This window comes from Pipistrellus kuhlii, unplaced genomic scaffold, assembly GCF_014108245.1.
Source record: "Pipistrellus kuhlii isolate mPipKuh1 unplaced genomic scaffold, mPipKuh1.p scaffold_m20_p_8, whole genome shotgun sequence".
NCBI classification, from domain to species: Eukaryota; Metazoa; Chordata; class Mammalia; order Chiroptera; family Vespertilionidae; genus Pipistrellus; species Pipistrellus kuhlii.
This window is the reverse complement of record NW_023425584.1, coordinates 1,142,501-1,167,187: the sequence shown is the minus strand read 5'-3', so window position 1 is coordinate 1,167,187 and position 24,687 is coordinate 1,142,501. Positions and strand designations below refer to the sequence as shown.

Sequence of the window (24,687 nt, the reverse complement as noted above, 5' to 3'; positions counted from 1 at the left end):
CTCGGGCTGGGAGGGGCCAGGCAGGGGGACGGGGTGGCCAGGGCTCCCGTGAACTGGGCCAGCCGGACACGGCACAGGGCCTGCGAGTGCTCAGCTGTCTCCCGAGAGGAAGAGCTGATAAAGTCCGCTCACTGGCTGCTGCCTCTGCCCGCTCCCGGGGGTGGGGCTGTGGGGGTGTCGGAGGCTCACGGGCTACTTTCCGGCCCCCTTTGGTGTGACGTGCTCACCTGCCCCGCCAGGGCCTCCCCTGTGCCCGCCTGGCCTCCCACAAAGCCTCTGGTCACCCCCTCAAAGCCCCCGGGCCCTCGAGGCCCCCAGCCCCAGGACCAGCGAGGCGGGTGCTGCAGTGGCCCGGGGGGGCTCCCCTGGACTCGGCCTTGGCCAGCGAGTGCCTGGGCCCTGCCTGCTCCGTGCGGGGCACCCCGGCTCTGGCTCCCCAGGAAGTCAGCTGGGCGGTGACTCAGCTCAGTGTCCAGGGGACGCTGCCGTGGAGCTGCAGTCTGGGCCTGGGCCGGCCCCGTCGGCTGGTTCTCCTGGGAAGCGGGGTGACGGCCCTGCTTGCTTAGCCGCTCCTGCCTCAGAGGAAGTTGTTGTAGTTTTGGTCGGGTGGCCTGGTGGAGGCTGGGAGCGGTTGCCTTGTGCACCCGGGGACACGGGGCTGGCGGGAAGAGAGCATCCCGTGTGCTGGAGCGCTCGGAGGAAAAACCGCGTCAGGCACAGGGCGAGGGCAGGCGAGGGCCCGGCCTCGGCCTCGGCCTCGGCGGAAACGCCTGCGGGAAGGGCTCTGAGCAGGGACGTCCTGTCCTTCGTTCCCACCGTCCGTGTCAGAGCTCTCACCGGAGCCCTGGTCCCCGCAGGCGCCCAGCGGGTGTCTGTGCCGCCCACTCACCCTCCGGCGCCAGGAGATCTGGGGGGGGGGCCAGGTGCGCAGAGGGGCCTCCGCCCTGGGCCTGGGAACCAGCACGGGGGGAGGGACGGCGGCCTGGGTCCTCGGGACAGCTCACGGGCTCGAGGGGAGAAGCCCCAGCAGAGCCCGCCGCAGCCGCGTGTTCAGGTCTGGGTGCCGGGCGGGGCGGGGCCGGGGTCAGCGGCGTCTGCGGGGAGCTGAGTGCTGTGCTCGGGGTACCGCTGCCGCCGCCTCCCGCCGGAGCCCAGGTGCACGGGAGGGGTGGGCCGGCAGGAGGCGGGCCCCGCTGGCTGCAGTGGCTGGAACACGCTGGTCTGCGAGTGCTCGGGCGGCAGCGGGAGGAGAGCCTGAGCCTCTGGGGAACGAGCACGGCGGCCGGCAGCTCCGAGAGCCTCTGCTGCCCGGATCCGGCCCTCGCGCTGCCTGGGAGGCCGAGGGAGCACCCAGACCCCCAAGTCCCCAACGAGACCGGGAGGCCCGGCTCTGGGGAGACCCCGGGGGAGCGGCTCCTGGGGTGAGCCGGGGGCGGGAGGCCTAGACTCCAAGGGGAAGGGCCACGAACAGCAAGACCGCGTGGCCGCGTGTTGTCCGGTGCGTGAGGGCCTGTGCTCCCGGAGGCCGCTGTGCGGGGAGCCCCTGTGGTAACTGAGCTCCTGTCCCGCAGGCTCCATGGAGTCCGTGTTCTCCTGCGCGCTTTCGGCCAGCGAGGAGGCCATGGCGGAGCTGGAGGAGGTGATCCTGTACGCCTTCCAGCAGTGCGTGTACTACATCTCCAAGGTGTGCCTGCCCCGCCCGCCCTCACTGTGCCCCCTTCCCCTCCCCCTCCCGGCGCTCAGGGCTCTGCAGCCCCTTGTGGGGTTGTCACTGCACCTTTCACGGGAGCTGGTACGGAGCCCCCAGAGGCCCAGCAGCTCTTGTGGGAGCCCGGGAACACTGCACGCCCCCCCCCCCGCCCCCGGCACCCCAGGCCCTGCCAACGCTGCTGTGTCTTCTCCCCCAGTCCCTGTACGTCTGCCTCCCGGCCCTGCTGGAGTGCCCCCCTTTCCAGACGGAGCCGCGGGAGAGCTGGTGCCAGGCCCCCCAGCTGCCTGAGGAGCTGCGCCGCGTGGTGTCCATCTACCAGGCGGCGCTGGACCTGCTGCGGCAGGCCCAGGTGCACCCCGAGATCGTGGCCCAGGTGCTGGCCTACCTCTTCTTCTTCTCCAGCACGCTGCTCTTCAACCAGCTCCTGGACAAGGGTGAGGCGTCCTGACCCCCGTCTGCGCGGTGCGCGGGTTCCGAGGGAGAGGCCGGGGAGCAGGGGTGCCGCACAGCTGTCCTCTGGGGCGGGCGCTCTGCCAGTGTCTGCATGCCCCCCCCCCCCCGGCAGCCCCCTGCCCCTGGGAGCTAGGAGGGAACAGGCTGTGAAGTGATCTTGGCTACATCGCCCTGCCCCCCACAGTCCTCACTGCAGATGTTCCCAGAGGCTCAGGGCACTGTGGACATGGGGACACGAACAGGGACAAGCCCCAGCAGTTGGGGTCACTGTCATGGGCTTCCCAGGCTCAGGGGTTGGGTGGGAGCGCGGGGCTCGCTGTAGATGTGGACCCTGTCCCCTCAATGACTGTCATAGCCCCCCTCCATCTTCACCCCTCACTCCCTGCTCACCCACCCCTTCCAGAGGGGCCCACCGCAGGCAGTGCCTCAGAACCCATGTGGGTCTCACCTTTGTCCTCTGAGGCCGGGGGGCGGGGGAGGGGGGCAGCCAGGCACAGGGGACCATGGGGCCCGGCTCCCTCTGGGGCGGGCGGGCAGCCTGGGCCTCACCCCGCTCTCCTCCCAGGCCCCTCTCTGAGCTGCTTCCACTGGCCCCGAGGCGTGCAGGCCTGTGCCCGCCTGCAGCAGCTCCTGGACTGGACCCGGGCCGCGGGCTTCGGGGAGGCCGGGGAGCACTTCTTCCGGAAGCTCTCCTGCACCCTCAACCTGCTGGCCACGCCCCGCGCCCAGCTCATCCAGGTAGGGGCGAGGAGAGAGCGAGAGGCAGCGAGTCAGTGGATGGGTGGGCACAGCCATGTGCTGTCACTGAGTCGCCAGCCCGAGAACCAGGTGGCGAGAGCTGTCCCCGCCCACAGCCGCCCTGTGAGCAGGACAACAGCCCCACGTCTGTGGGCGGGTCTGCAGGGCCGGGACCCGGACCTGACCTGACTAGTGCCCCACACGGCCTGGGCTCTGCAGAGGGGCTGCCGCTAAGGACCCGAGAGGGAGAGTGCCTGGGTAGCCGTGTCGGATCGGAGGCAGGACAGAGGGAAACGGACCGGCCCTGTGTGCTGGCCGGGGTGGAGGCTGCAGCGCCTCCCGGAGCTGGAAGGGCCGCGCCCCAGGCTCTGCTTTCTGACCGCCTCCCTGGGCCTCCGGAAGGAACGCAGCCCTGCCAGCCTGGACGTGAGCCAGAGTGACCCCCGGAGTGTAAGAGTGTGTGTTCCTGTGGCTCTGTCTGCGACGGAGTGGCCACTGTCACACCCCTCCCCCTCCTCCTGCACCAGCTGCCGACACTAGTGCCACAGGCCACCAGGAAGCCAGGCAGTGGTGCTCGCTGCCTGCCTGGCAGCACCCAGCGCGCCCGGAGTGACTGTGAGCTCGTGCACAGGGCCGCCTGGGGGAACGTGTAAACCAAGGAGGTGATGGGCTACTTGCCATCTCCAGGCCGAGCCCTGAGCTGCGTCAGCACAGCCAGCACAGCACGATATGCGTGCGGGGACTTCAGTTTGGTGTGAAAATGGAGCAATCCACCTCTTCCCAGAGATCCAGACCGAGTAGCCTCCAGAGGCACTGCCCCCGGCTGTGAGAGGGCACAGCTGCGCCTGCAGAGCGCAGCCAGCATGCCACACACAGCCTCTGTTTAAAGGCCCAGGAAACCACCTGGACTGAGGAGTAGCATTTCTACAGGGAGAAGCACAAGCTGTTCTGCTGGTGCTTTCCAGGGCATTGGCCTCAGCAGGGATCAGGGTCTTGTGAGATAAGAAATCTAGGCTTTGTCCAGATGGGGCCAGAGCTGGGAAGAAGATCAGAGCAGCCTGGCCGTCTTACAGCCTGGGAGAAGAGCCTGAAAGGATCAGAGCTTTTCCCCCAGGACATCTGACAAAGTTGTGAAGCTCCAGGGGGTGGGTGGGAAGGGCTTTAAACAGCAGAAACTCTGAAAAGCCACGTGGATCTGGTGGTAGTTTGACCTCCACTGGGTCAGGTGATCACTGACAATGAAGATGCATATACCAAACTGGTGGGTGCAGTTAAAGCAGTGCCAACAAGCAAAACAATAGCCTTAAGGATCCATGTCAGAAAACGGAAGGCTGGGTGATAACCATGAAGCAAGAGAAACAAGTCAAACGCAGAGCAAGTAGAAGGGAATCACAGAGCGCTAAAATCAGTGAAACAGCAGCAAACCTGTAAGAGTTAAAACAGAAAGCCATGCGCAGCGTGAGGGGGAGCGCGGTGTGCAGGTCACTGCCCCGAGCAGGGACAGCACTGCAGACAGCCTGCCCACGGCAGGGCCGACGAGGAGGGAGAAGCAGAGCCCAGAGGCACATTCTGGTTCCCAAGGTGCAGGGCCCAAGACCTTGGGACGGAGCCTGTCCTGGAGACGGCGGACACCCGGCAGGTGCTGGGTGTGCAGTGCACAGTGCCCCTCCTGGCCTGGCCGTCCCCCGTGCCCCCGGTGAGCATCGTCCCAGGGTGTGTTGTCCTTCGGCACAGAATGCACAGAGAGGCGGCAGGGGTGCCAGCTTTCCGCCTCCCCTGACCCCTTCCCTCTGGCAGAGACTGTTCACCCGTGGGCCCTTTAAAACCAGGGGCCTCCTGCCCGGGACCAGGGTCTCTCCTGACAAGGCCTTCCTAGAGTGAGTGCCCATGAGTGCTGGGGCCCCACACGGGCCCCCGTGGCTCAGCGTCCTCCGAGCGGGAGGTGCCGGCTCTGCAGCAGAGGCTGCGGATATGGCTGATCCGAGTGGGCCTGGTGGCCAGGCCAGTGCTCCCCTGGCTGCAAGGCAGGTGCCAGCAGCCGCGCCACAGCAGGAGGGCGGAGGCAGAGGTGGGCGTGAGGTCGGAGATGGGTCGGCTGGCAGGTGGCACAGGTCCAGGCTCTGCGGCCACTGACACTGAAGGCCCAGGTTATCATCTTTTAAGCCTTCAGAGACGTGGGAACCACTCGCAGCGGAGGGCTGTGCACTGCAGCCTCGGGCCCCATTGGCCGGACTGTTCAGGGAGAAGAACATCTTCGAAAAGCCCTCGTCCTCACAAGGAGCGGGCAGCACAGCTAACGGACTGGGCTCTGAGAAAGAGAAGGAAGGATCCGTGGGAAGCGGAGTCTCAGCAGCAGAGCGGAAGAGGAAGTTGGGGAATCACCAGGAAGCAGAGCGGGGAGCTGGAAGCGGGGTGCTCGGGGCTGCAGCGGAGAAGGCCTCAGGGCAGCGGGGATCCCAGGAGCTGGGAAGCCATCAAGAATCACCTCGGCCAACTGCTGCCGAGCTGGTGTGGCCCGGGTGTCGGCAGAGGACAGCATGGACACTGCATGGCCACAGCCTGGGCCTCTTGATGTTGGCAGTAAAACCGAGCGAGAGAGCAAGCAAGGCAGGAAGGCAAAGGAAAGGCCCGACGTGCTCACAGCAGGAGCCCAGGCAGAGGGAGAACTGGCCGCGAGCGAACAGGCGAGGCCGGCCCACCAGCCTCGCACCGGCCCCTGGGGTTCCCCCTGGTGGAGCCAGCTCCGGGAGGAACACAAGAAAGACACACCCAGCGGCTCTGCCTGCGAGCGGGCCAGGGCGGACTGCCCGTGCACATGGCCCGGAGGCCTGCAGCTGCTGGGGACACCCTTCCCGGTGCTTCCGAGGACCCAGAGGCAGACGTCCCCGGGCGGGTCCTGCCGTGCCGCTGCCATCGGCCCTGACCTCGAGCACCTGCCTCCTTGTGCCTTAGATGAGCTGGGCAAGCCTGCAGGCCGCGTTCCCTGCCCTGAGCCCCGCGCAGCTGCACCGGCTCCTCACCCAGTACCAGCTGGCCTCGGCCACGGGCCCCATGAGCGTCTGGGAGCCGGGCGCCCAGGACCGCCCCGAGGCCTTCAACTCAGGTGAGCCCCTCCGTGCCAGGACCGCTGGGGGCGGGGCCTCCGGGCCTTCCCTGGGGGAGCCGCAGGGCACCTGGGCCACCTGGGGACCTCCACAGCTGGGGTCAAGGAGCCCACACCTACGGCCCAGTTGTAAACTCCAAGCTCAGGCCAAGGTGCCCCCTGCCCTCACCCAGTGCCCGGCCCACCAGGAAGAGAGCACCCCATGCTGGGCACCGCCACACCACCGTGGAACGCTCCCGATCACGCATGTTCACACACAGCGTACATACAGATGCACCTATGTGTGTTTTTATAGATTAGCCACTGTAGACAGACATGCACTCTCCATTAGCATCACCTGTGTCATAACAAGGGCGGAAGGAAGGATGGTGAGCACGCGCCCGCTTCCCTCGGCGGGCGTGGAGGCAGGGCCCCGGCTCCATGGGATGCGTGTCTCGTTCTGGGTCACGACCAAGGCCCATGTGGGAGCAGAGCCTTTCCTGCTGGAAAGGGCTCAGGTTCAAGTTCAGGCCAACGAGCAATGGGCCCTCTCGGTCCCGGTGCCCTGGGGCTGTGGTCAGCGTGGGCCGGGAGCCGGGAGGAGCAGGTGTCAGCCAGGGCTGCAGACTTGTAGGCTGATGCTCAGCTCCCAGAGGGGCTGGTGGGGTGCAGGCTGGGGGTGTGGCCAAAGCTCCAGGGGGCGGGGCCTTGTTCATCCTGGGTGGTCACTGGGCTCCAGAAGGAACCAGAGTGCATTTTGGGCGGTCACCCTGCCCGGCGCCCCCCGCCAGCGGTCCCAGGCCCCATGTGGGGGGCGGCGGCCCCTCGGCGCTGAGGCGGGTGCTCTCCCCGCAGAGGACGTGCTGGAGTCCTATGAGAACCCCCCGCCCATCGTCCTGCCCAGTGAGGGCTTCCAGGTGGACCTGGAGGCGGACTGCCCGGACGACAGCATCTACCAGCACCTTCTCCACGTGCGCCACTTCCTGTGGGGCCTGCGGAACAAGCCCCAGCCCCAGGGCCTCGAGGTACCGCCAGCTGCCAGGCTGGGCCCAAGGCTCCGGCTTTGACAGTGGGGTGGACACGGGGCATGAAGTGGGAGGGAGAGCTGGTCCCTTGGTTTTCCTCCAGACAGGAGCTGGTGCCTGAGCTGTCTTTCTCCTCCAGGGCCAGCACCCCCGCAGCCCTGAGGGGCACCCCGAGGGCCAGAGCTGCCCCGTGGCCGGCCCAGCGCACCCTCCTCCCTCGGCCGGGGCTCCGGGCACACCGGGTCCTCCAGGAAGACCGCGGGGCCACAGGAACCACGGGGGCCCCCCGGCTGGGCCCCCGCACACAGACTCCTCCTGCCTGCTCACGCCGCCCGGCACCCCCCTCGAGCCCCCTGGCCCTGAATGGCACCCCCCCGGCGGCCCCCGGGGCAAGGCGCACTCAGAAGAGAGGAGGCCCGGACCGGGCGGCCCCCGGGGGGCGGCGCTGGACGGTGAGACGAGGCTCCGGCTCTGCTGTGCCCACAGGCTCTGGGTCACACACCCCGTCCCTGTGGTCAGCGCGTCCTGGCTGTTCAGTTCCTGCCCACGCACCTCAGCCGGGCACTCAGCCCCGCAGGCCTCACCTGCCCCGTTCCTGTCCCGCAGGAGACGGCGTGGCCCCCGAGGATGAGCCCCCGCTGGCCCCCTCCAGCCGCAGCTCCAGCGCCGAGGACTTCTGCTCCGTCTTCCAGGTGGAGCTGGAGCGAGGCCCCTCGGGGCTGGGGATGGGCCTGATCGACGGGATGGTGAGTGGCCCTGGGCTCTGCTGGGCCTGGCGGGCATCTCCGTGGAGCAGGGCAGGGCAGGGCCTGCGGTGGCCTGGCCTCCGGCCTGGCCTGGGCCCGAGGGCCGGGACGGGGCGTGCTGTCCGCAGACAGCCATGGCCTGGCCGGGCCTCCCGAGGGCGGGCTGGGTGCCACCGCGGCCCTGCCTGTCCGCGGAGCTGAGGCCTCTGCTCCCGCAGCACACGCCCCTGGGCGCGCCCGGCCTCTACATCCAGACGCTGCTCCCCGGCAGCCCCGCGGCCGCGGACGGCCGGCTGTCGCTGGGGGACCGCATCCTGGAGGTGAACGGCAGCAGCCTGGATGGCGTCGGCTACCTGAGGTACCCAGCGCACCCCAGGGGCGGGAGCCACGGCCCGGCCTCGGCAGCAGGGTGTGCTCCCTGCGCCCGAGGGGGCCGCTCTCACCCCACTTCAGGGACCAGGGCCGCCCCCGGAGGGGTGGGCAGCACAGGCTGGGCCAGGCCCCGCACCCCGCGCCCCAGGAGGCTCGCGCCCCCCCCACCCCCCCGACTCGCTGTCACCGTCCGCTCCAGGGCCGTGGACCTGATCCGCCACGGCGGGAAGAAGATGCGGTTCCTGGTGGCCAAGTGCGACGCGGACACGGCCCAGAAGATCCGCTTCCGCTCGCCCCCTCCCTAGGGCTGCGGGCTGAGCGCGTGTTTATATGGCGGCCCGCGGGCCACAGAGCTTTATGTTTGGAGACTTTATCGGAGACACAGATGCAATAAACTATCTTTCGTATTCTTGGAGAGCAGCGGTGCGTGGGGTCAGCGTGGTGCGTGGGGTCCGCGTGGCGCGTGGGGTCAGGGTCAGGGCAGTGTGTGTGCGGGGGTCGGCGTGGTGCGTGGGGTCAGCGTCAGGGCGGTGTGTGCGCGGGGGTCGGTGTGCGTGGGGTCGGCGTGGTGCGTGGGGTCAGGGTCAGGGCGGTGTGTGCGGGGGTCGGTGTGCGTGGGGTCGGCGTGGTGCGTGGGGTCGGTCAGGGCGGTGTGTACGCGGGGGTCGGCGTGGTGCGTGGGGTCAGCGCGGTGCGTGGGGTCAGGGGCTGCGGGGAGGCCGCCCACTCCGGAGACCGCGGGAGAGGGGCCGCGATGGCGGGTGAACCAGGAGCGGCAGGGACACGGGGAGTCAGCCCCGCCGCCCCGGCGGCCGCCCTCCCTGCCCCGCCCCGCCCCGTGGCGCGCAGCGCGGAGCCCGGGACGGGGACGGAGGCCCCGGGGACCGTCCGGGGGACGAGGCCCCGCCGCCGCCGGGAGGGCGCGGTGGGCGAGCCCCAGCCTGCGCTCCACGCCGCCCCCTGGCGGCTCGGGTCGTGTGAGCCCGGACCCCGCCTGAGGGCGGCCTCCCGCCGTCCCCGCCGCCGGGTCCGTCATTAAACCCGGTAAACGCGGAGCGAGCCGATGGGGATGCCCCGCGGAGCGCCCAGAGGCCGCCCGGCTTGGCGCGGCCCGGGTCCGGGGCGCGCACCTGCGCCTCCCGAGGCCGGACGCCGCCCGGCCCGCAGCCCGCAGCCCGCACCCGCTTTGGGCGCCCGAGGCCACCGGCCGGGGCGGGGCCGGGCCAGGCTCCGGGGCAGCAGCGCCACCTCGCGGCCTGAGAGCTGACCTACAGGCCGAGCCTCCGACCTGAATGGGTGTGTGTGTGTGTGTCACGGGGGCTGGACCGTCCCCTGACCCGCCACGCCCAGCTTGTCTCCTGGGGGCCCCGGGTTTGCGGAGCCCAGGTCCAGAGCAGGTGCCGGTCCCTGGGAGCCGGCGTGGGCGCCCTGCCAGGTGGGCCACCCTCCCAGCGGCAGGTGCGCCCACCCCAGGCGCACGGCCCACAGCCCACAGCCAGCCCTGAAGACACGCGCTCCCGGCTGCGTGTCCATGAGCTTTACGCCTGGGCCACCCGCCCCACGGCCACCGAGGGCGAGTGTCTGGGCCGCTCTGCACAGCAGGAGGCGCCCACAGGGCTGCCGAGGGGGTGCGGCACCCGGCCCTCCAGGGCAGGGGCGCGGAGGGAACAGCCTGTTTTGTCCAGTGACTTCCCAGCGGGTTTATTGGGGCTGAACGTCCTGCAGCCCCAGGCCCGCCCCCGGCCTAGCGCCGTCAGGACGTCTGCAGAGCTCAGCAGTCCCGTGGGAGAGGTCGGACCGACAACGCAGGTGAGACCGGGCAGCCCACCCCACCGCCGGCCGGGCCCACGGGCTTCCTCCCGGTTTCCTCCTGACCACGAGGGCCTGGCTGCCCGAGTCCCAGGCTCGTCCGAATCTGCGGCCGCTGGCGTCAGCCTGGTGGCCGGCCCTCGGCCGGCAGGAGGCCCGCCTCCCTCTCCACCAGCCGGCTGACGGCGCGCAGGGCCAGCGGCAGTGCCGTGTTGGTGTCCCGGTGGTAGCGGGGCGCGGCCACCTCCAGGCCGGGCGTGAGCACGAACTGGGCCACGCTGGGCATCTTCAGCAGGTTCAGCAGCTCGGTGGCCCGCGTGCCCACGCCCTCGTCCTCCCGGCAGCAAAGGGCGCCCCCGGCCGCGCTCTGGGCCGGGGTCCTCATCTTGGACAGGAACAGAGAGACCCTGGGGACGGGGACGGGGACGGCCGTCAGCGGAGGCACCGGGGGAGGAGGTGGCAGTGCAGTCCACGCCGCCGGGAGGTCTGAGCTGTGCGGCCCCTGGCACGGACGCCTGCCCAGCCACCTTCCTTTCTCCCTCCCCTCCCCCTCCCCCTCCCCCTCCCCCTCCCCGTACCTGGGGATCAGGTCTTGGCTGCGGGAGGCCAGCTTGGTCAGCGTGGTCATCAGTGCCGTGACCAGCTGCGGGGGACACTGGGGGAGGGTGGCTGAGGGGCGGGACTGGGTGACCTCGAACAGCAGGGCCTCCAGGACCTCGAAGAACTTGTTGATCTGGTCCGCGGTGCAGCGCCGGTCCCAGCTCACCGCCAGGTACTCGCCGACAGCCCACACCTGCGGGGAGCACGCTCAGCCCCGGCCAGGCCCCCGCGCTGGGGGGGGGGGGCCGCCGGCGCCTTACCGCGGAGGTGAGCACGCTCCCGCCGCTGCGCAGGCCGCCCCCGCTGCCCACCAACGCCAGCAGCTCCTTCGCCAGCTCCACCACCAGGCAGGGCCTCTGCTGGCACAGGCCCAGGAACTGGGCGCTCAGCACCCTGCAGGGCACAGGGCTCCGTGGCTCAGACGCCGCGCAGCCCAGCCCAGCCCAGCCCCAGCCCACCCAGGCGGCCGGGAGGCGGGCGGGACAGCAGCTCGGGCCCCTGAAGAACCTCTCGCCCCGGGAGGAGCCGGACAGCTGTCCTCGGTGCTGAGTGCAGCGCAGGGTCAGGCCTCCGGCGAGGGTGACAGATGTGTGGGAGGCGGGAGGCTGAGGTCTGGGGGCCGGGCCGGGCCGCTGCAGCAGCCGGGGGGAGGGGACTGGGGGGCCGGTGGGGCGGGCGGGTGGAGCCTGGCTGCAGGAAGACTCACTGGTGCACGCGGGCCTCGTAGCCTGGCACCGGGTAAAGCGAGTCGCTTCTCTCCAGGAGCAGCCGTGCCAGCTGGTTGGTCAGGGCCCCGTCAGCGAACTGAGGTCGAGAGCGAGAGGCAGGCGGCTGTGTCCCCGGGTCCCAGCCCCGTCCAGGAGGGGCCGGGCGAGGGACGGCCGGGGGGGCTGGCGGGGCCTCTGGCTGACCTCGGTCCCTGCTGCAGGGGGCCCTCCGGGGGGACAGAGGCCGGGCAGGGCCCTCCGGGGGGACAGAGGCCGGGCAGGGCCCTCCGGGGGGACAGAGGCCGGGCAGGGCCCTCCGGGGGGACAGAGGCCGGGCAGGGGGCCCTCCGGGGGGACAGAGGCCGGGCAGGGCCCTCCGGGGGGACAGAGGCCGGGCAGGGCCCTCCGGGGGGACAGAGGCCGGGCAGGGGGCCCTCCGGGGGGACAGAGGCCGGGCAGGGGGCCCTCCGGGGGGACAGAGGCCGGGCAGGGGGCCCTCCGGGGGGACAGAGGCCGGGCAGGGGGCCCTCCGGGGGGACAGAGGCCGGGCAGGGCCCTCCGGGGGGACAGAGGCCGGGCAGGGGGCGGGCAGGGGGCCCTCCGGGGGGACAGAGGCCGGGAAGGACCCTCCGGGGGGACAGAGGCCGGGCAGGGCCCTCCGGGGGGACAGAGGCCGGGCAGGGCCCTCCGGGGGGACAGAGGCCGGGCAGGGGGCCCTCCGGGGGACAGAGGCCGGGCAGGGGGCGGGCAGGGGGCCCTCCGGGGGGACAGAGGCCGGGCAGGGGGCCCTCCGGGGGACAGAGGCCGGGAAGGACCCTGCGGGGGGACAGAGGCCGGGCAGGGCCCTCCGGGGGGACAGAGGCCGGGCAGGGCCCTCCGGGGGGACAGAGGCCGGGCAGGGCCCTCCGGGGGGACAGAGGCCGGGCAGGGGGCGGGCAGGGGGCCCTCCGGGGGGACAGAGGCCGGGAAGGGCCCTCCGGGGGGGCAGAGGCCGGGCAGGGCCCTCCGGGGGGACAGAGGCCGGGCAGGGCCCTCCGGGGGGACAGAGGCCGGGCAGGGGGCCCTCCGGGGGACAGAGGCCGGGCAGGGGGCGGGCAGGGGGCCCTCCGGGGGGACAGAGGCCGGGCAGGGGGCGGGCAGGGCCCTCTGGGGGGACAGAGGCCGGGCAGGGGGCGGGCAGGGGGCCCTCCGGGGGGACAGAGGCCGGGCAGGGCCCTCCGGGGGGACAGAGGCCGGGAAGGGCCCTCCGGGGGGACAGAGGCCGGGCAGGGCCCTCCGGGGGGACAGAGGCCGGGCAGGGCCCTCCGGGGGGACAGAGGCCGGGCAGGGCCCTCCGGGGGGACAGAGGCCGGGCAGGGGGCCCTCAGGGGGACAGAGGCCGGGCAGGGGGCGGGCAGGGGGCCCTCCGGGGGGACAGAGGCCGGGCAGGGGGCCCTCCGGGGGGACAGAGGCCGGGCAGGGGGCGGGCAGGGGCTCACCTGGGTCACCGCCGAGAAGAAGGCCCGCAGCAGGGTGGGCACCGCCTCCGCGCACTGCAGCACCCGGGCGCAGCCGGCCATGGGCTGCAGCAGCGGGTAGAGTGGCGCCAGCCTGGGGACGGGACAGCCGCTGGGTGCCCGCCCAGGCCCCACCGCCTGGTGCCCAGGGACAGGCTCTGAGCACGGGAGCCCATGAGACGACCCCCCCCCCCCCCCCCCCGCCGGTGCGGCTGGAAGGCAGGGGTCCGGGTGCGTGGACCGCGTCAGAAACCACTCCCCGGCTCACTGGGAGCTCACCCGTCACCACGCTGCCTGTGCCCAGCTCCGCCTGGCACCGGCCCCCGGACCCGGGAAGCTGGCGTCTGGGTAAGAGGCCCCGCACCGCTCTAGGGCTCCCCGCCTGGGCCCTAAGCCTCAGTTTCTCCATCTGTGTAATGGCGTCACCAGAGTGCCCACCGCGCAGAACTGGCACGTGGTAACAGCCCAGCCCGGCCTCGTGGCTGCCGCCTGCTGGGAGGGCCACACAGTGCTTTCCGGGCCGGCCCGGCGCTCCTGGCCCGAGGTCCCTACCTCCGGGGCCCCCGGCCTGGCCCTACCTCCGGGGCCCCCGGCCTGGCCCTACCTCCGGGGCCCCCGGCCTGGCCCTACCTCCGGGCCCCCCGGCCTGGCCCTACCCCCCGGCCTGGCCCTACCTCCGGGCCCCCCGGCCTGGCTCTACCTCCCGGCCTGGCCCTACCTCTCGGGGGCCCCCGGCCTGGCCCTACCCCCCGGCCTGGCCCTACCTCTCGGGGGCCCCGCTGGCCTCGGTGCGCAGCAGGTGCTGGAGGCGGCCCTGGAGCTGCGGGTCCTGGGAGGCGTCGGGGCAGCTGGCGGTCCGGAGGGAGGCGTCCCAGAGTGGCCTCTCGGACGCAGCAGGTGACAACCTGAGGGACAGACGCCCGAGGCGGGATCGGGTGTGGCTCTGGGCACACCCTCACGGGCACCCACTGGCCGGGGAGAGACGCAGAGGCCGCTGTGACATCACAGCACCCCGGCCCAGTGCGCAGCCTTGGGGTGACGAGAAAGGTCTGGGGGACCCAGCACGTGGAGGGGGGGAGCCTGCAGGCAGGGCTGCCAGGAGCAGGAGGCACTGTGTGTGGGAGGGGCTCAGGGCAGAACAGAGCAGCAGGCAGCAGGGGGGCCGGGGCGGGGAGGGACGGCCCGCGGACGGGCGGGGCAGGCTCACCGGAGCTGCAGGTCCAGGGCCGCGGTCAGACACGGCAGGTCCAGCAGCGCGTGCAGCAGCTCCACGGCCGTGCTGGCGTCCACCAGCGCGGGCAGGAGCGCCACGAACTCGGCCGTGAGGGCCGGGCTGTTCCAGGCCAGCAGCTGAGGGGGGCGGGCCCTCGTCACTGCTGTCGTGGGCGCTGCGCAGGGCAGGAGTGCAACCCCCACCCCCACCCTCGCTTCCCTGGGACCCGGCATCTGGAAATACTCCCACAGTCTGTCACTATTCCCGGCTTCTGCAGTCACTCTGTACCATTGGCCCCACAGGGCTGGCCAGATTCTACGAGAGCTAAACCCGCCCGCTGGCCTTCCCCTCCCGCTGGCCTTCCCCTCCCGAGGGGCCCAGACACCCGGGGCCCCGCCGCCCCCGCCCCCCGCCCCCCGCCCTGCATTCCAGGCCTGGGACAGGCCTCCCCTGGGCCCGCCCGCCCCGCCCCGCCCGCCCCGCCCGGCCCGCACGTGCCTGGAGGAGGCCGGGGAAGCTGCGGCGGAGGAGGCCGAGGTGGCGGCCCAGCAGGGGCAGGCTGTCCCTGCAGAACTGCACAAACTCGAAGGCCAGCATCGGGCTGTGGAAGTGCTCGGCCGGGACCCTGCCGAACACCTGCCGGCACACGGCCTCGGCGTCCACGGCGGCCGCCTCCCCTGCGGGCACCGGGTCAGGGGGACGGACAGAGGCCGCCGCCCCTTCAGAGACACCCCCGCCCCCAAGGGATGGCCGCTCTGAACCCCCACACGGCCCGCCCCCGCCCCCGAGGGCCGGCCCTCTGAACCCCCACACGGCCCCTGACCCCGCCCCCGAGGGCCGGCCGCTCTGAACCCCCACACGGCCCCTGACCCCGCCCCTGGGCCGGCCGCTCTGAACCCCCACACGGCCCGACCCCGCCCCCGAGGGCCGGCCGCTCTGAACCCCCACACGGCCCCTGACCCCGCCCGCCCGTGGAGCTGGCCCCTCTGAACCCCCACACGGCCCCTGACTCCGGCCGCCGCTGCGACGCTCCCACAGGCGGGGGACCACAGGCGGGGGAGCGAGGGGAACCACCACCCCGTCCTGCCCTTCCTCCTGAGTCCTCATCCGAGGGCGTTTCCCGTTGGCTTTTAGGGAGCAGGGGGGAGAGGGGGACAGAGAGACATGGACGGGCGGCCTCCTGCAGGAGCCCTGACCAGGGAGGAGCCCACAACCGAGGTACGTGCCCTTGACTGGACTCGAACCCGAGACCCTTCGGCCCACAGGCCGACGGTCTATCCACTGAGCACACCGGCCCTTTCTCCGGGAGCCGGGCAGCCTTGCGTGCGGACCCCGCTCACCGTGGCCGAGGAAGAACTGGGCGAGGGGCAGCAGCACCCGCACGCAGGCCGGGTCCCCGTTCAGCCGCGCCTGCAGCGCCTTCAGGCAGGAGAGCGTGCGGTACAGGAAGGAGGGGTCCTGCCTGCATAGCACGTCCAGCACCAGCACGGCCTCCACCAGGCACTGCGGGCCGGGGCCGCCGTCAGAGGGGGAGGGGGGAGGGGGGAGGGGGGGGGGAGGGGAGACCGCCCCCGCCCCCGCCCCCGCCGCGGCACTCACCGCTTTCTGCAGGTCCGCGTCCGCCCTCCGCAGGGCTCCTGGGGGGAGAAAGGCGCTGGCCTCTGCACCAGCATCGGGCGCCCAGCAGGAGGCGCACGTGTCCCGGAAGCTCGGTTCCCCCGGGAGTGAGGAGCAGGCGGAGCTCGGCAGAGAGCCACCCAGGGGAGGCGTGGTGGGTGCTGGGGACGCAGCCCGAGAGCCGGGCCGGGGCCTGTGAAGGGCCCAGCCCCGGGTCCGTGCCCCTGGACACGGCGGCTGGGCCGGCCGCCCGTGAGCCACGTAGGGCCCGGCGGGGGGGCCGCTCCCCAACTCACGCCGGGTGCTCTGCTCGACGAGGCGCTGGCAGTACTGGAAGGCCTTCTCCCGCAGGCGCTCCGGCGGCAGCAGGCGGCCGGTGGAGGCGGCGGCCGACAGCACGGACAGGGAGGAGCCCTCCTGCTCCGACCGGTCATCTGGAGGGGACGAGGCGCTCAGGGGCGAGGCCCAGAGGGCACCGGACTCCCGCGCCCGGGGCAGCCGGCCGCCCCCGGGGCTCGGCCCTGCAGGCCCACCTGTGTCCGGGGCGCCCGGGCCTCCGAGCTGCAGCCAGGCCCGCAGCATGGAGAAGGCCTGCACGTTCAGCCACTGGTCCTCCGTGGCGCGCTGCGCCGTGGACAGCACCGTGAAGAAGTCCGTGGCCACCGCCCCGTCGACCTCGGTGACAGGACCCGGCTGCGGGTGCGAGGGGGGGCGCTGAGGCCGAGGCCGGCCCACACACCCGCCTCCGGGCCCCTGGCGCACCCCTCTGCCGGGGCACCCGCCGGCTTGGAGCCAGGGCCACGGCCTCCATCAGGCACGTGACCCTCGCCAGCGCCGTGGCCGGGGCTGTGCCCTGTGACCCCCGCTCCCCCCCCCCCCCCCCCCGCGGAGCCGGGGCAGTGGAGGGCGGGAAGGCGGGACCCGGCGGGCGGGGGGGGGCCGGGGCCGGGGGCTCAGCCCGCACTCACCTGCCGGGCCCGGGGCGTGAAGAAGCCCCCGGAGGGGGCGGGGCCCTGCGGGACACTGGCGTAGCGCAGCCAGTCCGCCAGCCTCTTGCTGAGCAGGTTGGCCTGGTCTGCGGGGCGGGGACAGGCGAGGGGAGCAGGTGAACCCCACTCAGGCCCAGGGCGCTGCTGGTCTTGCTGGAAGGCGAGCAGCCCTAGCCCACCCCCTCCCTCCCCGCCTGGGCTCACCCCTGTCCTCTGCTCTGGGCCTGGAGGGCAGGGGCGGGGGGCAGAAGGTGCTTGTCCAGGAAGCTACCTTCACGGAAGCTGCCCGGGGCCAGGCTGGCGACCTTGGACACGACGGGGAGGAGAGGCCTCGCACTCGGCCCCTCGGGCTGCCGGCTCTCCAGGACTTGGAAGACACGCTGGCCCACGCTTCGGACCTGCCTCCTGTCGCCCTGCCGAGCAGACCAGGTGGGCATGACCGTCCACTCCGCAGGCGGCCACGTGGGCAGCGTCTCGCTGGAGGCCGCCTCCCAGGGACTCTCCACGTCCCCATGGCAGCCCTGGCCAGAGTCAGCCTCCACCACGGCCGGCCACGCCCCGTCCAGGAACCGGGAGAGGGACACGGGGACGGGGAGCTGGGGAGGCAGGGCAGGCGTTCTGCCGGCCCAGCATCCACGTGCTGCCCCTCCCCACCTCCCCACCTCCCCACCTCCCCACCTCCCCGCCCGAGGCCCTGGGAGGACCGGTGAACGGAGGGGGGCCCAGGGCACCGGGGGCGGCGGCCAGCCCGCGGGAGCCGCGCTACCTGGGCCAGGAGCACCGAGGCCACCAGGCTCAGCTGCCGCGGGCTCTGGACGCAGTCGCAGGACAGGCTGAGGCCCGGGCGGGGCGCGGTCTCCCGCAGGATGGCGGCGCAGAGCAGCTGCAGCGGCTCCGGGCGCGGGGGCGGGCCCAGGGCGGTCTGCAGCAGGTCCACGCACTCGTCCTCCAGCCTGGGGGAGGGGGGTCACACCACGGGCAGCGGGTCACACCGCGCAGAGCACGGCTCTGGGGCCCCCCGCCAAGAGGCCGGGGCAGGGAGAGGCCCTTACACGGGAGGCCCCCGAGCCGGTGTAAGCGGACAGACTCCAGAGGCCCCCCCACCCCCCGGCACTCACTTCCTGCCGTACTTGGTGGCCGCCACGATGAGGAAGAGCCTGCGCAGGGCGTCCACGGCCTCGGGTCCCGGCTCCTCGGTACGCAGCAGCGCGCTGGCCCGGGCGCAGAACTGCCCCAGCTCCTCGTCCCGCACCTCCCTGCGGAGCGGCGGCAGCACTGCCGAGCCGGGCCGGGCGCTGCCCGGGGACACGCCGGCCGGCCTGGGCGCTGCCGGGGACACACACCGGCCGGCCTGGGTGCTGCCCGGGGACACACACCGGCCGGCCTGGGTGCTGCCCGGGGACACGCCGGCCAGCCTGGGTGCTGCCCGGGGACACGCCGGCCGGCCTGGGTGCTGCCCGGGGGACACGCCGGCCGGCCTGGGTGCTGCCCGGGGGACACACTGGCCGGGCGCTGCAAGGGGAACACACCGGCCGGCCCGGGGGGACACCCAGGCCTCGGACGGGGCCGGGCTCCGGGCTGCGCTTTGGACCCCGGAGCAGCGGAGACCCCCGCGCCTCTGCCGGCCCCTCCGGCCCCTCCGCCGAGCAGCGTCCCCGCCGCCGCCTCCGCGCCCGCCCCGCCCCGCCCTCGCGCCGGCCCCCGCCCCCGCCCCGAGGGAGGCGGCACCTGGCCTGGCGGAGCAGGCGCTCCGTCCCCGCCGCCGCCATCCCGCCGCCGCCGCTCGCCCTCCGCCGGTCCCAGCCCCGCCGGCTTCCGGGTGGCGGCACGTGCTACGTCACGTGACGAGGCGGACAAGCCGCTGGCCAATGGGCTTTGGCGGAGCTTCGCGGGGCGGGGCCTGTGCGCCGGCCGCGGGGCCTGGTTGGTTCGTGGGCGCCTTTGATTCGAGTCCTGGCTCTCAGCACCTCAGCTCCCCGCACCCTGACACCCGGACACCCGGACACACGGACACCCGGACACCCGGACACCCCGGCACCCCGGCACCCGGACACCCGGACTCCCCGGCACCCCGGCACCCGGACACCCCGGCACCCGGACACCCGGACACCCGGACTCCCCGACACCCCGGCACCCCGGCACCCGGACACCCGGACACCCGGACTCCCCGACACCCCGGCACCCGGACACCCGGACTCCCCGACACCCCGGCACCCGGACACCGGACTCCCCGACACCCCGGCACCCCGGCACCCCGGCACCCGGACACCCGGACTCCCCGGCACCCGGACACCCGGACACCCGGACAACCGGACACCCCGGCACCCGGACACCCGGACACCCGGACTCCCGGACTCCCCGACACCCGGACACCCGGACACCCGGACAACCGGACACCCCGGCACCCGGACACCCCGGCACCCGGACACCCGGACTCCCCGACACCCCGGACACCCCGGCACCCGGACACCCGGACACCCGGGCACCCGGACTCCCCGACACCCCGGCACCCCGGCACCCGGACACCCGGACTCCCCGACACCCGGACACCCGGACTCCCCGACACCCCGGACACCCCGGCACCCGGACACCCGGACTCCCCGACACCCCGACACCCGGACTCCCCGACACCTCGGCACCCCGGCACCCGGACACCCCGGCACCCCGACACCCGGACTCCCTGGCACCCCGACACCCCGGCACCCAGACTCCCCGACACCCCGGCACCCGGACACCCGGACTCCCCGACACCCCGGCACCCGGACACCCCGGCACCCCGACACCCGGACTCCCCGGCACCCCGGCACCCCGGCACCTGGACACCCCGGCACCCCGACACCCAGACTCCCCGGCACCCGGACACCCCGGCACCCAGCATCCTGACACCCGGACACCCCGGCACCCGGACACCCCGGCACCTGGACTTCCCGGATTCCCCGGCACCCCGACACCCCGGCACCCAGCATCCTGACACCCGGACACCCCGGCACCTCGCGCCCCGCACTGCCGGCTCCCGGTGGACCCAGCCTGATGTGGGGTTCGGAGGACGCGGTGATGTGTCGGGCGCGGCGGGCCGGGGCCCGGAAACACCGCACAAGCCCCGCGGGGCGGGCGGGCGGGCGGGCGGGCGGGCTGAGCGGGAGGTGCGGGCGGGCGGAGCGGGCTGCCCGGTTCCCTGACGCCGCCTCCAGCGCCGCCGGCAGGCGAGCCGGCTCCGTCCTCCCGCAGGCCGGCCCGGCGACAGCTGGGACAATCCGGGTGACAGTCCCCCGGCCGGGCGGCGGCAGCACCGGGCTGGAGGACTCACCCAGCCAGGCAGACACCCCAGGATTTGGAGGATGGACTGCAGGGCGCCAAGGCCGGGGGCGCGGTGACGCTGTGGTGGAGGGGGCTGTCCGAGCCCTGAGTGTCTGTGACTCACTCCCCTGGCCCAGGCGGCCTGCGGGGGGCCTCCCCACGGTGAGGTGCTCCCTGAGGCCGGGTGCCCGCCGGACGGCACCCAGCCGGTCTGACCGCAGAGCCCGCGCCCCGCTCAGCCCCGATGACAACAGGCAGAGGGGCGGGCGCGCACCCAGGGGGCCGTTGTGGGCACTGTGGGCTGGGAGTGGGGCGGCTCCCGCTCATCCTCGTCCCTGAAGCTGCAGAGACAGCCCCTCCGGGGACTCCCCGGGCCTGGGCACCTCCCAGACCGAGGCCCTCCCAGTGTGCTCCTCCCGGAGCAGCGTGAGGGCAGAGGCAGCACGTCTGGAGGGCCCTCCGGTCGGGGGCCCGGCCGCCTGCCCCCCATGTCCCTCAGGCCACTCACGGACCACCCCGGGGCCAGGGTCGCTTCTTTAATATATAACTTTATTTCTGGTTATAGAAACAAATGCTAAGAGGAGAAACAGGACTTCTCCATCCACATACAATTTAATAGATAAAAGAACAGTTACAATAAATGAAAAACCAAATGTAGAAATTTTAAACTTTGTTATAGCTTTAAAACATTAATGTCTGATACAATTAGAAATCACATTCATTTCTCAAACTTTAAAAAAAAAAGTATGGCTCCTTTTTAAAAAAGTACTGTATCCCATTAGAAATGGAGGCAGGCCGGCCGCGGCGCAGGGTCCCTCCCAGGCCTGGCCCGCCCCCACAGCGGGCGCCCCGGCACCGCAAGCCGCCCCGGCTCCCCAGGCCAGACTTCACCCGCAGGCAGGGGCACCGCCACGTGACCTCTGCCTCTCCCAGGCTTAGGCCTTAATTTCCACCTTGTAGGAAACCACTGCTTTTAAAGCACTGATTGTTAAACATGTTGTAAAAATACTTTAGACAGCCACCGTAAAAACACGCTCACACACACACACACCCAGCCCTAACGGCGCCCGCCCCGCCCCGCCCCGCCCCGCCGTTACAGAATCATCCGTCAGATTAAAACACCTCAGTATAGGCTCAACGCTCCCTCCTGGGCCCAGCTGCGGGGTCAGCACTCGGCAGATCTGAGTGAGGCTTTGGGACCCTGTCCCCATCGCCGCCCCCCACCCCACCGTCCTGTTAGAACGCGAGCCCAGTAACCGGGACCAGGAGAAGGGAGAGCCAAGCTGAACTTGTCGGATTTAAAACTCATTTTACAGGTTAAAAAAGACCTGGGCCAGGTGACCCGGCCTCAGAGGCGGGGCTTACGAGGCCGCGGGCTGTCTCACAGCCTTCAGGCCGCGAGGGACCGCTCCAGCCGGGCACGCTCCTGGGGACCCAGCTCAGCCAGGTTCAGGTTACAGCGTGGACCACGGCTCCCGGCGCCACCTCCGACCTCCCTTTGTTTCTGACGGAGAGTAAATGCCAGTGAGCGTCTGGATCGAACCAGCGAGCTGCAGAGGCCGAGCACCCTCCTCTCTGCGGCCGGCCAGCCGGTGACCGGCTTCCCGCTGCCCTGCAGGCGCTGGTGCAGGGCCGAGCGGCCGGGGCTGTGCCGGCATCGCCCGCGAACCTGGTGAAGAACCGAGCTTGCAGCTCCCCGTTTCTCCGCTGCCACAGGGAGCAGAGGCGCAGGGAGAGGGTCCTGGGAGGGGTGCCCTGGGGAGCGAGGTGCCTGGCACAGAGCCACGGCCCCTCACTGTCTTCTGACACGATCAGCCAAAGCTGCCACTGGGAGTGCAGACCTGCAGGCCTGGCCGGCAGAGCGTGAGCCAGGCCTCCATGCGTCCACTCAGCTCCGGGCAGGCCCTGTGGGCAGAGGCGGGCACCCCCAGCCAGGCTAGCTCCCCACAGCTGCCGCGGCCTTACAGGGAGGCGTCCCCCAGGGCGCTGGGCCTGCTGACCTCTCCCGCCGATAACCTCCGACCCCAGGACCCCCTCACTGCCCCGGAACCGCTCAGCTGGCTGACGAGCTGCGTGTGGCCCCGCGGGGGAGGGGCCGGGCCAGGCCGGAAAGGACAACCCTCCCAGGGACGCCCGACAGGCCGGAAGCCCGCGGTGAACAGCCCAGCAGGCGGCCTTTCTCCTTTTCACTTAGTCAAAGGGCCTGTTTCTCACTTCAGTCCCGAGGCGCTCGGGTGCCCCATGTTCTCTGAAGCAGTAACGAGTGGGTGACGGGCCAGAGGGGGCAGGGGGTGGAGACACGGTGGTGCCGGCTCGCACCCGCGCCTGCACAGCCGGCGGCCTGGACCAGGGCCGAGGGGACCGCTGCCCGCAGGGCCGCCCAGACCTCCCTGGGCCAGGGTAGCAGCTTTGGTGCGAGGAGAGGCGGGCGGCGAAGGCAGGGCCGGCTGACACCGAGGCCCTGACGTGGGAGCCAGGCCTGGAGGACGACACCGTCACGACGGGAATTTGCAAAACACAGGAACCCACCGAGAGAGACGGCAGAGGCAGCGAGGGCCGTGGGCTGCGTCCTCCCTCCCGCCCGCGGGCCGGTCTGCAGGCTGCCCGCCCACTCGCCCAGCAGCACGTGTGCGGGACTGTCCTCAGGGGGTGCACCCGGGCAGAGGTAGCGCGTGGGCCGTGAGGACATGCGTGGCCCTGGCGGAGCCATGGAGGGCCAGGTGTGTCCGGTCCACAGGGCCGGGCTGCGGCGCCCCGGCTCTCCAGCAGAGCCTGGTCGCTTGGTGACTTATTGAGAACGAGTAGTGTGCTGTCCAGCGTGGGGCAGGGGCAGTGTGCGCCGCGCCCCGAAGCCCGTCTGGGGAGGCTGTGCTCTAGGCCCATGAGGGTGTGAGCCCAGAGACGGTGACGGCCTCCAGGGCAGAGCAGAGCTGAGGCCGCCTGCACGGCGGCTCCGGGCCCTCCTCCGCCCACCCTCCCACCGAGCGTCGTCCTGTGAGGCTGCACTGTCTGTCACATGAGCCCCCTAGCCCAGAGCCAGTGCCTTCCCCCTGGGCCTGAGGCACGGCGAGGGCAGCGCGCCCCCTGGAGCTGGAGACCTGCGCAGAGGAAGCAGCAGCGTGGCTGAGCGACACCAGGGCCTCACACCCTCTGGGGCTGGGGCCGGGGGCACAGAATGACCAGCAGACCCTCCTCTGGCGTCTCAGGAACTCACTTTCCCCGGGCTTGGCTCTGAAACAGGAAAAGGAAACACCCAGAGCCAGCCACCCGCAAGTGTGAGCCGAGCAGCCCGGCAGGGACAAGGCTTGCATGGGCCGTGATGCCTGCGCCTGCGGTCGGAGGGGGTGAGGGGGCCTGGCCGAGCCCCCCAGGCCTTGCAGACTGCCTTCACGCAGCGTCCCGGGAGAGCTCCGTGGGGACACGGTCACTCCCCACTCCTCGCTTTCCGCCTCAGGGACGCGCCCCTCGGCCTGGCTACTCCCGTGACGCCTCCCCGCGCGGGGCTCTCAGCAGCAGCAGCAGCAGCAGCAGCAGCAGCAGCAGGGGCCCGAGTGCCCGAAGCCGGTGCCCTGGCCCCTGGTGACCACAGCGAAGGGTCTCCGTCCGAGGCTGCAGGGGCACGGCGATCGGCCAGCAGACTTCTCGCTTTCCCAGCCTGGGCTGGCGCCGGCCCACCCTGCACGGACACAGGCCACAGGCCACCGACTCGGTGCGCTCGGCCAGCTCTGAGGGCACCGGGCAGCCATGCCCGGGCCCCTGGCTGACGGGCCTCGGACACCTGCCGCCCGAGCCAGGCACTCTGGTCAGGCCCGGACGCAGGTCCGTGCCCGAGGGGCAGCCCCTCCAGCCCCGGCCTCCGCTCCCCGCGCCGCGCTGGCCGCTCGGTCCTTCCTCGGCCCTCACGGGGCACAGGTCACCGGCGGACCTTGTCCCCCCTCGCCCCCCTCCACCCCCTCCACCTCTGGCTGCCGAGGAGGATCCTCACTGGAAATGGACGGAAAAACCAGACATCTCAAAAGCCATGAGAAAGGGTTGGAGCAGACCGGTCAGGCGAGCCGGCCGTGCCTGTGGCTGCGGCGCCGGGCCCAGAGGCACGCCCGTGGGTCCTGTCGCCAGAGGTGGCGTGTCGGGTGGCACGTCCCGAAGGAGGGAAGCAGCGCAGGGACCCGCTCAGACCCGCAGCCAGGCCTCCGCCAGCCCGTCGTCCGCGCCCGCCACCACGGCAGATCGGCTCGGAGGGGTTCGGGGGGCCCGGGGGCGGCGCCAGCGCTCACCGCCCGCTTCTCTGGCGTCCCCTCCCAGGAGGGGCATCCCCTCGCGAGGTTCGTGCACGGGAGGGCCCAGGCCCCGCACTGTCCTGGCGCTTGGGGTGGGAGCACCCCATCGAGCTGGCTGTCGAAATGGGTCTCGTGGCGTTGGCTCCCGGCTGGTCCGCAGGAGCCTCCCGAGCACGCCGTGCTGCCGCTGCGGGCCGCGCTGGGGTCGTCCACGTGGCTCTCGCCGCGGACGCCCCCCGAAGGGGCAGAGGTGAGGGGTCACTCCCAGGGTGGCCACGGCGTCTGCAGGTGGGACTCGGAACCAGACGATCCCTCTGGCCTCAGATGTGGGGAGCCCGGTTTCCACGCTGCACGCGGACATGGACTCCTCAGTCCACAGCCCCCCGAACCCCCCGTTAATGCCAGCGGAGCTCCGGGCCAGGTCCGGCGGCAGACGTCAGAGCAGCTGGAAGTCGGACGGCCGCCTTCTCGCGGTTCCGATGCGGGCGCGGAGCGGAGTGCCGTCCTCCTCGAAGGCTGCCGGGCCTGCTCTGCTAGCGGCCGGGCCTGGGGTCT

At 72.2% G+C, this 24,687-nt stretch overlaps 2 protein-coding genes and 1 long non-coding RNA gene across 4 annotated transcripts in view; 2 read left to right on the top strand and 1 right to left on the bottom strand.

Annotated features, from left to right (window-relative positions):
- The window catches only part of RADIL (Rap associating with DIL domain), a 36,551-nt gene extending 28,009 nt beyond the window's left edge, over positions 1-8,542 (top strand). The window contains exons 7-15 of the mRNA XM_036423447.2: positions 1,572-1,684; positions 1,908-2,145; positions 2,730-2,902; positions 5,855-6,005; positions 6,840-7,009; positions 7,149-7,461; positions 7,616-7,755; positions 7,974-8,113; positions 8,327-8,542. Of these exons, the coding sequence (XP_036279340.1) occupies positions 1,572-1,684; positions 1,908-2,145; positions 2,730-2,902; positions 5,855-6,005; positions 6,840-7,009; positions 7,149-7,461; positions 7,616-7,755; positions 7,974-8,113; positions 8,327-8,432 (1,544 nt within the window). The 3' untranslated portion in view covers positions 8,433-8,542. The remainder of the gene's footprint in view (positions 1-1,571; positions 1,685-1,907; positions 2,146-2,729; positions 2,903-5,854; positions 6,006-6,839; positions 7,010-7,148; positions 7,462-7,615; positions 7,756-7,973; positions 8,114-8,326) is intronic.
- Positions 8,543-9,812: 1,270 nt separating this feature from the next.
- AP5Z1 (adaptor related protein complex 5 subunit zeta 1) lies at positions 9,813-24,665 on the bottom strand. 2 transcript variants are annotated; one of them, XM_036423452.2, is made up of 18 exons: positions 20,918-20,936; positions 18,287-18,340; positions 17,677-17,814; positions 17,325-17,511; positions 16,830-16,971; positions 16,538-16,644; positions 16,103-16,262; positions 15,866-16,003; positions 15,552-15,589; positions 15,293-15,455; positions 14,451-14,629; positions 13,947-14,089; positions 13,504-13,644; positions 12,722-12,833; positions 11,243-11,340; positions 10,797-10,929; positions 10,515-10,729; positions 9,813-10,343 (listed from the first exon to the last, which is right to left on the bottom strand). In XM_036423452.2, the coding sequence occupies exons 2-18, from the start codon at positions 18,325-18,327 to the stop codon at positions 10,058-10,060; spliced, it is 2,421 nt and encodes an 806-aa protein (XP_036279345.1). In that variant the 5' UTR covers positions 18,328-18,340; positions 20,918-20,936; the 3' UTR covers positions 9,813-10,057. The 2 variants fall into 2 exon arrangements, with proteins under 2 accessions (XP_036279345.1, XP_045432728.1); XM_045576772.1 differs by lacking the exons at positions 9,813-10,343; positions 10,797-10,929 and having other exon boundaries at positions 10,548-10,729; positions 20,918-24,665.
- Positions 19,708-20,970, top strand: LOC123651793. Its single transcript, XR_006740715.1, has 2 exons — positions 19,708-20,666; positions 20,697-20,970. It is a non-coding gene; the product is annotated as an uncharacterized LOC123651793 (long non-coding RNA).
- Positions 24,666-24,687: the final 22 nt, after the last annotated feature.

Excerpts from the sequence above, each read along its gene's own strand:
- AP5Z1 (XM_036423452.2), bottom strand. The coding sequence starts at position 18,327 with ATGGCGGCGGCGGGGACGGAGCGCCTGCTCCGCCAGGCCAG. Across the intron at positions 17,512-17,676 it reads GCCACCAAGTACGGCAGGAA|GCTGGAGGACGAGTGCGTGG; the intron begins GTGAGTGCCGGG and ends CCCCTCCCCCAG. Across the intron at positions 10,730-10,796 it reads GGAGCGTGCTCACCTCCGCG|GTGTGGGCTGTCGGCGAGTA; the intron begins GTAAGGCGCCGG and ends TGCTCCCCGCAG.